The 14,365-nt window shown below is 38.6% G+C and overlaps 1 protein-coding gene across 13 annotated transcripts in view; it reads right to left on the bottom strand.

Annotated features, from left to right (window-relative positions):
• The window catches only part of LOC113935565 (zinc finger protein 573), a 35,576-nt gene that overhangs the window by 15,166 nt on the left and 6,045 nt on the right, over positions 1-14,365 (bottom strand). For 2 of the 13 annotated variants that reach the window (XM_027617711.1, XM_035725283.1), the window contains 4 exons: positions 13,170-13,195; positions 6,049-6,137; positions 4,655-4,787; positions 3,455-3,550 (listed from right to left, as the gene is read on the bottom strand). In XM_027617711.1, the coding sequence (XP_027473512.1) occupies positions 3,455-3,550; positions 4,655-4,787; positions 6,049-6,137; positions 13,170-13,191 (340 nt within the window). In that variant the 5' untranslated portion in view covers positions 13,192-13,195. Of the gene's footprint in view, positions 1-3,454; positions 3,551-4,654; positions 4,788-6,048; positions 6,138-8,527; positions 8,602-10,367; positions 10,464-11,933; positions 11,997-13,169; positions 13,196-14,365 lie in introns of those variants that run through there. The other 11 variants (XM_027617717.1, XM_027617709.1, XM_027617719.1 and 8 more) reach the window with 9 other exon arrangements.

Below are 14,365 nucleotides of genomic sequence, written 5' to 3'. Positions count from 1 at the left end.
GGGTAGCCATGTGGGAAAAGATTTCATTAGATCCATACCTTACTTTATACATAAGAATAAACCCCAAATGGGGGGCACCTGGGTGGCTCAGTTGTTAAGCGTCTGCCTTCGGCTCAGGTCATGATCCCAGGGTCCTGGGATCGAGCCCCGCATCGGGCTCCCTGCTCGGCAGAAGCCTGCTTCTCCCTCTCCCACTCCCCCTGCTTGTGTTCCCTCTCTCGCTGTCTTTCTCTGTCAAATAAATAAAATCTTAAAAAAAAAAAAAAAAGAATAAACTCCAAATGGATTAGGGATTTAAATGTAAAATATAAAATCATACATGTGATAGAAGAAAAGATGTGTATTTATCTTTAACCTTGAGATAGCTTCTAACCAAGACACAAAATTCAGAGATAATAAGAATGATGAATTTGACTACATTAAAAAATAAATAAACTGCCATAATCAAAATAACAAAAAAAAAATTGAGAAACTGGGAGAAAATATTTACAACATACACTTCAGACAAAAGGCTAATACTCCTAATATATAAAAACACTTTTTTCCCCCCAAAGAATTTACTTATTTATTTATTTGACAGAGAGAGAGAGACAGCGAGAGAGGGAACACAAGCAGGGGAAATGGGAAAGGGAGAAGCAGGCTTCCCGTGGAGCAGGGAGCCGGATGCAGGGCTCAATCCCAGGACTCCGGGATCATGACCTGAGCTGAAGCCAGACGCTTAACGACTGAGCCACCCAGGCACTCCTATAAAAACACTCTTCAAAATTGAGGGACAGGGGCGCCTGGGTGGCACAGTCAACCGGTTAAGTGGCTGCCTTCGGCTCAGGTCATGATCCCAGTGTCCTGGGATCGAGCCCCCCATAGGGCTCCCTGCTCAGCGGGGAGTCTGCTTCTCCCTCTGCCCTTCACCCTGCTTGTGCTCTCTCTCACTTACTCGCTCTCTCTCAAATAAATAAATAAAATCTTAAAAAAAAATTGAGGGACAAATGATTAAAAGCCAGATAGAAAAATGGGGGAGACACACAATCCCAATACTCATGAAATAGAGAGAACTGGCTCTTAAACATATGAAACAATTTTTCACAAAAGTATAAAAATACATTGTTATTGAGTTTTTATTGAAGAGTATTTTTTTTTTAAAATATTTATTTGACAGAGAAAGAGAGAGAGAGAGAGAGCACAAGCAGGGGGAGTGGCAGGCAGCGGGAGAAGCAGGCTCCCCGATGAGCAAGGAGCCCGATGTGAGACTTGACCCCAGGACCTGAGCCAAAGGCAGACGCTTAACCGACTGAGCCACCCAGGCGTCCCTATTTTTAAAGATTTTATTTATTTGGCAGAGGGAGAGAGAGAGAAAGCACAAGCAGGGGGCAGTGGCAAAGGGAGAAGGAGAGCAGGGAGCCCAATATGGGGCTCAATCCCAGGACCCTGAACCAAAGGCAGATGTTTAACCAACTGAGCCACCCAGATGCCCCCCAAGCCTCAAAATTCTTACCTAATTTCCATGAATTTTCCACTGTTGTATCTTGATCTTCACCCAATCCTAATCACACTGAAAGACTGGCCTTAAACCAAACTTTCAATTGTCAATAACATCCATCTTGCATTTCCTCCTTTGAAATACTACCAAAGCTCTTTTTGGTGGTGTTTTCCTTTACAACAGTAAGCAATAAACTCGATTCTGTCTGATATGTAGGGAGCCAGCATTCGATACTGACAACATATTATGTATACAAGACTGTCCAGAAAGTTGTCTTGCCAAAATATATATTATATAATATATATTTAAATTCTAAAAATATATTTATGTATATATTTATAAACTTAATATATTTATATATTATATGATATATTATATATAGATAATCTAAATCTCATTATGCTTCTTGATCCCACTACTTATTTAGAGGATACAGAGAGGGGCGCCTGGGTGGCTCAGTCGTTAAACGACTGCCTTCCGCTCAGGTCATGATCCCAGGGTCCTGGGATTGAGCCCCGCATTGGGCTCCCTGCTCCATGGGAAGCCTGCTTCTCCCTCTCCTACTCCCCCTGCTTGTGTTCCCTCTCTCGCTGTCTCTCTCTCTGTCAAATAAATAAAATCTTTAGAGGATACAGAGAAGTCAGAGAACATGTTTAAGTAAATCTCAAAATGGCATCAGCAAAACAGAATGGAAGATGTTCCTTCAGCGAATAAATGGTTAGGAACAAAAGAGATGAAGAGGAAACTTAGAGATTAAAGAAGATTTTAAAAGCACATAAAGACGTTGGAGGGAGAAAAAAGGGAAGGAACTGATTTCTATTAAAATCAGAAGAGTGGTTGCACTTAGCAGGGGGAGAAGATTGTGATTGGGTGTGGACTTGTGAAGGGCTTCAGTGTGGACTAGAAAGCTTTCCTCATTTGGAAAGACTGGTTGAAAGGTATAAAATACATTTTTGCATTATTATTACAACCTTTCTGTGACTTGAAATTATTTCAAAATAAGAAGAAAGAAGTTTTAATTCATAACATTGGTGTTTACCGCATTTAACTCATTGCGCTGGACATGTGCTTAAAGCGGCTCTCTGGATTTGACTAACATTTTTAAAAAAATGGTTTAAAATTAAAAATTTTAAAACAGATAACACAATTGATACTAATACTTATTATTCCTAATCATTCAAATCTAATAAAACCTCATATGAGCTGATTCCTCCTAACAGTTGTGGCTGCGTTACTTATTACTCTCTCCTGAGGCCTTCTATTTTGGTCTACAATGGTGCTCCTCAAACTCACAAAGCTCTCCCTGGACCCCTTCCTTCCAGTCTCCTCATCCCTTTCTCCCACTGCCCCAGCCACTCCTGAGCCTTCCAAGCTATGCGTTTAGGTTGGAATATTCTTCCCAAACACATGTCCTAGGCCCTTATGTCAGGTATCCTCTCAAATGTTACCACCTCAGAAAAGTCATCCGCAACTACCTTATCTAAAATGGCCCACTTTCTGCTTACTTTCCATCATTCCATTGCCCAATATTATTTATCTATTTAGCTGTTTACTGTTATCCTCAATCTAGTACAATGTAAATTCCACAAGAGCAGGGACCTTATAAGCCTTGTTCACTATCACTGTTCACTGCATTGATATATGTGTGTGTGTGCAAAAGGGGACATAGAGAACAGCTGAATCCAATATATAGATAAAATATTGCATGAATGAAACATGAGATTCCCTGTCACTGAAAATGGGTTTGAAATATAAGGAAATAAGATGAATGGCAAATGGTGTAAAGTTGAAGTTTCTTCTACAGCTCATGTTGAGACCTTGATTTCCTCCCCACGTCACAAGCCCATGCTCTTGGCACCACCGAGTCTTGGTACCTTGGAGGGCTTTACCAATACCACAGAGATGTACTCCTCCCCCTTACCACATAGGCTGCTACCAGCCCTGATGGCTTCTCTTTGCCTTCCTTGCCCTCCTTACCTGTATACTCTCCTTGTGTTTCTTCCCTCAAAATCATCCAGGGCTCTTTTCCTTGCTCCAATAAGTCAACCACATCTGGCTTAGAAATGGAATGTCCTGCTTACAAGAAAAAAAAAAGCCACATGGTACAGAAATAAAAACAGAACTCACAAAATCTTTAGCTTTGCTTAAATTTGTCATGAAATCAAGGTTAAATGTTACAGATACAGACTTCAGATAATAGAAGGATGAGATGATTTAAGGAACCAGGCAGGTATGATGAAATTTTATTTTAATTTAAACTCACTATAGACTCTTCCTCTTAAGAGAAAATTGAACAAAGTGATTGAAAAGGTTAACAATGTTTGAGGACACTCATTGGAGCTAAGGGCGTGTGCACAAATTCTTTCTCCTCTAATGTCTACCAACCTTGTGACTTTGAGGAAATCATTTCAACACACTGCTCCCCAATGTTGGCAAGTAAAATCGGTATGATAATACTATTATTGCATGGTTATTTGATGATTAAATTTGTATGCATGTATAGATATTCCTCTCCCCCCTGCTTCTCAGGAAAAGTATCATAATTGGGACATAATGCCAATTAAAATTATCTTATTTCCTTAAGAGGAAAACAAGAAGCAACCTGATTCACTTATAAAATATTCATTCAATTATAAATATCATGCTCATGAATTGTAACTTTCAACCATAAATCATATAAAACTGGTTGCAGAAAATGAAATGTGTACCCTTCAGTTTTAAATGAATATTGTTTATCCAGTCCACACTATAGAAGTTATAGAGCTCTTCTCACAGCTACAGCCAATCACAAATCTTCATCTAACTATTGCCCTGCAGGTGGATCAGAGGATGACCCAGCAAATACATAGCAATATTCAGCCTGAACACAATGGGAAACGAGGCTTCTTGGACAATAGCTATATATGGAATAAATATAAGGAACTTTTGTCCAGCCCCTTGGGAAGTAAGGAAGGGAGGCAATGACAGGAAGGGCGAGGGAAATGTGAGCATCACCAGAAGAGGAAATGACTATGGTTGGTGGTAGAGGCACTGACAAACTGACAGACCTCAAACCTCCCTCTGGGAACAAGAAAAAGAAATTCAGCTTACATCTTGAAAGAGCTTTGAAATTCCCTGTGTTGAAAGTCAACATTACCACAGAGCACATTCTAAATTTCTCATGGCAAATGAACTTACCCAATGAGACCAAGTTTCTATAGTTCTCCAACATCACATCCCTGTACAAGTCCCTCTGAATAGGGTCCAGGTATTCCCACTCCTGCCGAGAGAAGTCTATGGCCACATCCCTGAATGTCACTAATTCCTGAAACTGCAAACCCATGTAGTGTGAAATTGGAAACACATTTTCAAGATGGTAAAGACAGGAGACTACAGGAGTGAATTAAAGAAAGGGAATGATATAGTACAAATGGACTAGAAAATCAAAGCCAAATGTCTACATATTCCTGAAGAATCCTATTGTTACAGACAAATCTTTGTAGGTTGTGGGCCATCACAAAAACTCAGACCTACTGGGGAATGGATAAGATTAAAGTTTTTTTCCTATTCAATAAAGTATAATGCACAATCATGTAGTCAGCTAGTTGCATGATGTATAAATTCTCAAAAAAACGTGAGGTTCTAAATTATTTTTCCTTCAGAGTTAAACAAAGATGGGATTTGCCTCCGATACTGAATATAAAAATTTCTGTATTAAGTAAAAGCTTGTGAAAAAAGTTGACATTTCTATAGGCATTGAGTTCATCCTTTGTCAGAACACATCATAAACATTTTTCTTTGTTTTGACAAATAAATTCTGGCAGTGTCACAATACATTGTATTATAGATATCTCAGACTTAATCCATTCCTGACATTTATATACTTAGTTGGACAAAATTTCAAAGGTCTTCATCAATTCTAGAAATTAACACATTTACACTCCTTAGGATAAATTCTCATTCATTGTCATCTTTCATCAGTTACTCAACATTTTTATTTCTAACTGTACACTGATGAAGGATGAGCCATAATCAAATAGATGTCACCCAAATTCATCAGATCACATTCAACCACAAAATAGATATATTTGTCTCTCAATAATTCCTTAGAAAGATGCATGACCCAAATGTTTCCTATCATTCTACAATGCTCAAGAACATGAGATACCATCATATACTAAGACTAAGACCAACTGATACCAATATCCATCTCATCTGCCTAGAAAATTCAGGTCTGTGGAGAATTTGAAAGTCTATCTGTGGTAATTAAATGGGACCAACATCTCTAACTCATCAAACCAGAGACCTATAAAGGAAACTCAAATATTTCCTTCACGGGACTTCACTCCTTTACTGCTCCATCATAGCCTTTGATTGAATAAGCATAGAAGTGGATTGAGTAAATCGGATGATTTACACTCATTAGGAGGAAACTGAGCTATTTTCTATCACTTTTTTTAATTTTAGGACAAACTGTAGAGCAGATAACTTGAAAGAGGCCCTCTTAAGTAGGAAGCTTTGGGTTAATTAAGCAAAAAACCCACATAGACTAAAATCATAATATTGCAAGAAGACAGGAATAACCAACTTACACAGGTCATGGTTTTAGAAATGTAAGACCTGATCAGTGCTCCTTGGTGTTCCTCCATTGAAAACAATTCAAATTCCAGAGACTCCAGAGCTGAGAGAAGAAAAAAAAGTTTTAGTGTTCCCAATATGACTTAATTTAGTACAATCTTTTTGTTCCTCCATTCTTCTAAAATTAGCCCCCACTACTGCACACACAATTTAGGGAAAAATGGAAGATGGATCTAAGGTCTCTCCCAAGTCCCAGGACACCAGACTACACAAAGGTCGTTGTAGAATAAATCACTTCTGGCATTGAAGCCAGATCCAAACACAGGAGCAGGAGATCTCCTGGACAAGCTCCCATGTTGGAAAGGTTGATCTAGTCCTGAGATTGGGTTGTTCAGTCTTTCCATGAGTGGATCCACCTGCCTTCACTCCCATCTTCCAAGGCTGAAAGAGCCCTCACCATCCAAACCAGAGGTGTTTTTATGGCCTCATGGTCCGTTGAAGTTGGTCAATATATGGGAAATGAACACAAAGAAGGAATTGCTTAGGCCTACATTCTGTGTTTTGAGTCCAGCCAAGGTGACTACTTAAATACTAAATATTCAGGCAACAGAATACAAAGCAGCCATTAGATGCTAAAAAGGAAAATATATTTGAGGACATGGACGATATTACAGATATACTACCAATAGAAAAATAAGATAAAAAATAGTAGTACAACATGATTAGATCATTAAAAAAGAGACAGACATTGCGGGACAGGGAACAGGATATCAACTGATGGAAAGGTTTGGTAATTTATCCATTTTATTACATTACACAATCCTATGTTACCATCCCTTTTTTTTATAGGCGTAATCTTGGTTTTCTTTTTGTTTTAAATATACTTCATAATTATTTTAACAGTGGTCATACATTGACTTAAAAATATATATATACACAAATGTATGTGTTAGAAGCTATTCTCCAAAAAGTACAGACTTCATTTAATTTAAATTAAATTTTTAAAGATTTTATTTATTTATTTATTTATTTATTTGACAGAGAGACACAGCGAGAGAGGGAACACAAGCAGGGGGAGTAGGAGAGGGAGAAGCAGGCTCCCCGCGGAGCAGGGAGCCCGATGCGGGGCTCGATCCCAGGACCCTGGGATTATGACCTGAGCCGAAGGCAGATGCTTAACCAACTGAGCCACCCAGGCGACCCGAGACTTCATTTAATTTTAAAACATTCTCTTGAGCTTGGAATAAAGCTCTGAGTACTCTAAAGTCTTCTTGACCCCAAGGAGGTTTTTTCTTGACATTTAGCCACAATGTCTTCCAGACAACTGCCCAATCAACTTATCCTATTAGTCTCATTTTGCATCTAAACATCAGTTGAGGGAAAAAATTAGAAAGCAAAAGTTTACACAATAAATCCCACTTATCTCCAGAGAGATTCCATGGGCTCAGTATAACTTGTTCGCACTTTATAGTAATGGCCAGAATCCAACCAATGTCACTTTCCCATGAATTCCCAAGGTAGGTCATCTAACTCTCTTTAGTGGTCTTTACTATACACTGATCTACACTCATTCTTTTTTTTTTTTTTTGATCTATACTTATTCTTAATCGTAGTTTATATCCCGTTGGATTATTGGCATTTAAATGTAACATATAAAAGGGCACCAAGGTGGCTTATTAGGTTAAGCGTCTGACTCTAGATTTCAGCTCAGGTCATGATCTCCAGGTCGTGAGATCGAGCCCTGTGTCACAGGCTCTGTGCCGAGTGTAGAGCCTGCTTAAGATTCTTTACTCCTATGCACGCCCCCCCCAACTCCACTCAGTACATTCGCTCTCTTTAAAAGAAAAAAGGGGGGGAAGGAAGGGCTACATATGTTTAGTCATTTAATCAACTCAAATGCTAGTATCACAGGGTCAGACAATATTGTAGGCCCTTAAAATGTCTAATTTCTTATATGAAAGTCCACTATTAAAAATTTAAGGAAATAAAAAGAGGTATAAAAATTATATGCAGAATGTTTTTCAGAGAATTTTTCTGTAACAAGAAACTGAAAACATGTTAACAGTAGGCAACATGGTAAAAGAATTATGTTGGGGGCACCTGGGCGGCTCAGTCTGTTAAGCAGCAGACTCTTGATTTCCACTCCGGTCATGATCTCAGGGTCGTGAGATCGAGCCCTGCCTTGAGCCCCAGAGATGGGCTCTGCATTCAGTGGGGAGTCTCTTTGAGATTTCTCTCTCTCCTCTGTACTCCCCCTGCCCCCCACCGGTGTTCTCTCTCTCAAATCAATCAATCAATCAGTCTTTAAAAAAAAAGAATTATGTTGTAATACATTCTGGCACACTATGCTATTATTAATAATTATGATATTGGTTCACACAAACAAGTGAAGAAAAGATACTTGTGATGAATTACTGAGTGACGCAGGTAGCTTTTAAAAATAATATTTGGGAGGTGGTCTCTTGCTATAATGAATATAGACTGTTGTCAGACCTTTTGGACATGAATTTCAGATTGAAACTCTGATGTTTACGAACATGCCAGTCCCTTGAAGTCTCGTTGGTAAACTGGGAAAGAATATAAAATAGCATATAAAAGTCTGAAGATTATGTAATCTATATAAAATACTTAATAAAATAACTGCTTAAGTTAGTTACTATTATTTAAAGAGGAGAAACTTCGGGGCACCTGAGTGGCTCAGTGGGTTAGGCATCTGTCTGCTTTTGGCTCAGATCACGATCCTAGAGTCCCAGGATCAAGCCCCGCATCAGGGTCCCCGCTCAGCAGGGAGTCTGCTTCTCCCTCTGACCCTCCCCCTTCTTGTCCTCTCTCTCTCTCAAATAAATAAATAAAATCTTAAAAAAAATGAAGTGGAGAGCCTTCCAAGTTCCTTAATTTACTGTTTTAAAAGAAAACACAATTCTGCTAGTTCTGTTTTTTCTTACAATAAAATTTAAGTTCCTTAGGCCTGCATTCTTATAATGCTAATTAAAAAAAAGTCAAAGCCTGGCTTTAAGCATGTAATTCTCCTCAATAAACAAATATTTACAAAAATGATTTTCCAACACTTTAGGAGAAAATATGCCCATCCCCTGCCACAGGCAGTTCAGAAAAATCATTTCAACATCCTAAAGGAGTTCAGAGAATCTGATGATCAGGTGCCAAATTAAGAATTTAGTGAGTGTCTAAATACTGTTTTTTGGAACAAGGTGGAGATTTATCTGATTATTCATAACTTTTACCACCTATTCCATGTTTCTGTTAACAATAAATCTATCATTGGAAATGTTTATACAACAGATACTTGGAATAACCCAGACATCAGATCTTTTCTATATTCTCTGAAATGACATTTAATCTCATTTTAAAAAATCGATTTTATTTTTTTCAAAGATTTATTTATTTGAGAGAGAGAGAGAGAGAGCATGAGCAGGAGGGGCAGAGGGAGAGGGAGAGGAAATCTCAAGCTGACTCTGAGCTGAGCGTAGAGCCTGACGCAGGGCTCAATCTCATGACCCTGATATCAAGAAGTGAGCCAAAACTAAGAGCCAGCCAGATGCCCCTAAAAAATTGATTTTAAAATGCTATGTTGGGGTGCCTAGGTTGCTCAGTCAGTTAAGTGCCTGCCTTTGGCTCAGGTCATGATCCCAGGGTCCTGGATCTAACCCCACATTGGGCTCCGCTGATCAGGGAGCCTGCTTCTCCCTCTCCCTCTGCCTGCAGCTCCCCTTGCTTGTGCTCTCTCTCTAATAAATAAATAAAATCTTTAGAAAAAACGCTATGTTAGCAGAAATGTTACCCTTTTCTGGTAATTGATTTTAACTGACAAATCTATGCTCCTAAGAGGTGAAAATACTCAGAAAGGTTTTTCAAGTAAGGAGGGGATTAAGGGCCTTCTCTTTACATGCATAGAGACAATAATGAAACTCAAGATTTCTTTTACAAATTAAGAGTTGGAAATTCTTTTGTCACCTTATGTGATCAAATAAGGTTATTTTATATTACAGAATCAAGACCAAAAATATATGCTTACAGATAAAAACTGGAAAAATCTGTATCAAAATATAATTGGTGATTAATGGCAGTGGGGGGGGCAGGGAGGAAGAAGGACATGATGACAACAGACTATGGGTAATTTTATCTTTCTTGTTCATTAATTCTTTAGGTTACTGGATTTTCCTGCAATGGTCAGATATAATTCCTACCTGGAAATATGGCACCAATATTATACAAAATATTTTTTAAAAAATTATAGGGAGATCTTTCCACTCATAAACTGTAAACTCTAACTCTGAATTGGAAAAACAATGTTGTTGAAATAAATTTCACCTACCATTTCTTGGACAATCCTTGAGTAATATCCTCAGTATAATTCAAAAGTGGGAATGCAAGCTCTGTTACAGCCACTCTGGAAAACAGTGTGGAGGTTCTGCAAGATGTTAAAAATAGAGCTACCCTATGACCCAGCAATTGCACTAGTAGGTATTTACCCCAAAGATACAGATGTAGTGTAAAGAAGGGCCACATGCACCCCAATGTTCATAGCAGCAATGTCCGCAATAGCCAAACTGTGGAAGAAGCCAAGATGCCCTTCAACTGATGAATGGATAAAGATGTGGTCCATATATACAATGGAATACTATTCAGCCATCAGAAAGGATGGATACCCACCATTTGCACTGACATGGATGGAACTGGAGGGGATTATGCTAAGTGAAGTAAGTCAAGCAGAGAAAGACAATTATCATATGGTTTCACTCATATGTGGGACATAAGCAATAGCACGGAGGACCAGAGGGGAAGGGAGGGAAATCTGAAGGGGGAGAAATCAGCGAGGGAGATGAACCATGAGAGACTATGGACCCCAGGAAACAAACTGAGGGTTTCAGAGGAGAGGGTGGGGGGAGAGGGTAACAGGGTGATGGGTATTAAGGAGGGCACGTGTTGTGATCAGCACTGGGCGTTATACATAAATAATGAATCACTGAACACTACATCAAAAACTAATGATGTACTATATAGTGGCTAACTGAACATAATAAAAAAAAAGTTTCACTATCAAGATTTTTCTATGAATGAACATAATTCAGGTAAGTGGAATCAGCAGATTGAAAGCATGTGTAAAAAGCAGACAGAAAACAGTTTTGTATACAGTAGATTCTCAACAAATGTAGATACAGATGTCTCCTTTACACATATATAATTAAAATACCATTTTGGATACAAACCTTGTAAAATATTTTACATAACCCTATAGTGTTAAATGAGATTCACATCTAATTTTAAAGTGCTTTTGAATAATACTTTTCATGTTTGTGAATATTGGTTCACATTACATTATGTATTTTTCCTTCTTATGAAGAATCTTTTAAAGATTTATTTATTTATTTGAGAGAGAGAGCACATGTGAGTGTGTAGGGGAGAAGAGCAGAAGGAGAGGGAGAGAGAGAGAATCTCAAGCAGACTCCCCAATGAGTACGGAGCCTGACATGGAGCTCCATCCCATGACCCTGAGATCATGATCTGAGCTGAAACCAAGAGTCGGATGCTTAACCAAGAGCCACCCAGGTGCCCCATGAAGAATCTTTATAAGCATAATTTCACTAGCTGCATGTTATTTTATCTCATGTATGTATGTAGTATGTGGTGGGATTTACTCAACTATTTCTGTAATCTTGAACACTTTATACAAGATTGTATCCATTATTACCATTTTGTTTCCAAACCAACATTTCTGAATGTTTTTGGTCATATTCACCTTTGAGAATCAGTAAATACACACTTCTGAATACTGTTTCAAATGATCTATGGGCCTCTGGAAGCTCACAAGAGCAATCAAAGAACGGAAGATTAAGAACCCCTGTTTTTAAGCAGTTGAGCCTCTGGATAATTTTCTTACCTTGCAAATAACCATCAGTTACCTTCGTATTTCCATTACTATTGGACCCTGAAGGGGAATCACCTAGAATCACAACAGTTAATATTTATTGAAGACTCCTATGTTCCAGGCTCTGTTGTCATGAGCTTTACATTTTTAACCTTGTTATATCCCTATGAAATATGTACTATTATAAAGTACATCTGAGCACTGTGGAACACAGAGGCTGTGTGAATACACCAAGCTCATACAGCTAGGAAGTGGCAGAGCCAAGACTCAAACCAAATCTCGGATATCCAGGGCCCATCCGCTTCAATATCACACCACACTGCCTCTCACAATCCACCCAATGATATACCTGAAAAAAACTCAGGCTGCCAGGCCACAAATAACACCTGACTAGTACTACTGGTTATAACTTAGAGATCACCTGAACATATTCCTCCCCTTGTTGACACGGATCTCTATCCTCAAATACCCAGTTGCAATCCCACTTCCAAAAGCTTCACAAAGCAGATGCCTTTGTCATTTGTTGACTATTAGGCCTCTGTAGAATATCAGAAATATGTGGTGTGTAATTCCACATAAATCCATGCTGCCTTGCTTAATCACCATCTAAAATAAAGACCAACTGGGGTACCTGGGTGGCTCAGCCAGTTAAACGTCTGCCTTTGGTTCAGGTCACGATCCCAGAGTTCTGGGATCGAGCTCCACATCGGACTCCCTGCACAGTGGGGAGTCTGCTTCTCCCTCTGCTCCTCACCCCACTCTTGTGCTCGCTCTCTCTGATAAAAAAATAAATAAATAAAACAAAGACCAACTGGGCGCCTGGGTGGCTCAGTTGGTTAAGCAACTGCCTTCGGCTCAGGTCATGATCCTGGAGTCCCGGGATCGAGTCCCACATCGGGCTCCCTGCTGAACGGGGAGTCTGCTTCTCCCTCTGACCCTCTTCCCTCTCGTGCTCTCTGTCTCTCATTCTCTCTCTCGCAAATAAATAAAATCTTAAAAAAAAAAAAAATTAAAAAAAAAAAACAAAGACCAACTGTATAATTCAAATGATTTGCCAATTGAATATATGACTATTACCTGGAGAAGACAGAAAATCAGAGCCACATGAAGGATTTATCTCAATGACTTCTATCCATTAACTGGGGATGGAAGGTGTAAAGACGGTCTCAACCTGAAGTATATACTTCAGGCAAAGAAAATCAAATGTTCTCATGTCCAAATAAAAGTTTTGTGAACACAGAAACTCACCTGAAGTTTGATTTTCCGGCATTTACCTAAGAGAAATAAAAACTTAGACGCACCCAAAGACTTTCACAGGAATGTTCTTAGCAACTTTAATTATAATAACACAAACTGGAACAACCAAAATGTCAACAGGAGAAAGGGTGAATACATTATGATACATCCATATAATGGAATACTATTCAACTATATTTTGGATTGAACTGATATATGCAACAACATGGATGAATCTCAAAATAATTATGCTGAATACAAGAAACAAAACAGAGTATATACTGTTTGATTCTATCTGTATACAAATCTAGAAAGAGTAAACTAATTTATGTTAACAGACAGCAGATCAGTAACTGCCTGGAAGCAGAGTGGGAGGGGTCGGGGGGTTGGGAGGGAAGGATTACTGAGGCTTTTGCGGGGTGATGGATCTGTTCATTATTTTGATTGTAGTGATGGTTTCATGGATATATACACATTTTACAATGAATCCACCTGTACCTATGTACAGTGGTGGATGTTAACCAGACTTATTGTAGTGATCATTTCACAATGTAGACAAATATCAAATTATACTGTATACCTGAAACTAATATACAGATGTTCCTTGACTTATGATGGCATTACATCCTGATAAACCCATCATAAGCTGAAAATCTCATAAATCAAAAATGCATTTAATACACCTAACCTACTGAACATCACTGTTAGCTCAGCCTAACTTAATCATACTCAGGACACTTACATAAGCCTACATCTGGGCAAAATCATCTAACACAAAGCCTACATTATAATAAAGTGTTGAATATCTCATGTAATTTATTGAATACTGTGCTGAAATTGAAAAACAGAATGATTGTATGGGTATTGCTTTCATGCCATCATAAAGTTGAAAAATTAAGTGGGGAACCATTTGTAATGTTATATGTCAATTATATCTCAATTTAAAAAATCAAATATAGGGTGCCTGGGTGGCTCAGTGGGTTAAGCATCTGACTCTGGATTTCGGCTCAGGTCATGATCTCAGGGTCCTGGGATGGAGGCCCAAGTCGGGCTCTCTGCTCAGCAGGGAGTCTGCTGCTCCCTCTCTCTTTCCCTCTACCCCTCCCTACCCCCCATCCACTTGAGCTCTCTTTTTCTCTCAAATAAATAAAATCTTAAGTAAAAAAAAAAAAGTATTATATTAAAAAAAAGAAATTCCTTACTAAAAC

Source organism: Zalophus californianus, chromosome 17 (genome assembly GCF_009762305.2).
Source record: "Zalophus californianus isolate mZalCal1 chromosome 17, mZalCal1.pri.v2, whole genome shotgun sequence".
NCBI lineage: Eukaryota > Metazoa > Chordata > Mammalia > Carnivora > Otariidae > Zalophus > Zalophus californianus.
This window is presented reverse-complemented; position numbering and strand designations above follow the sequence as displayed.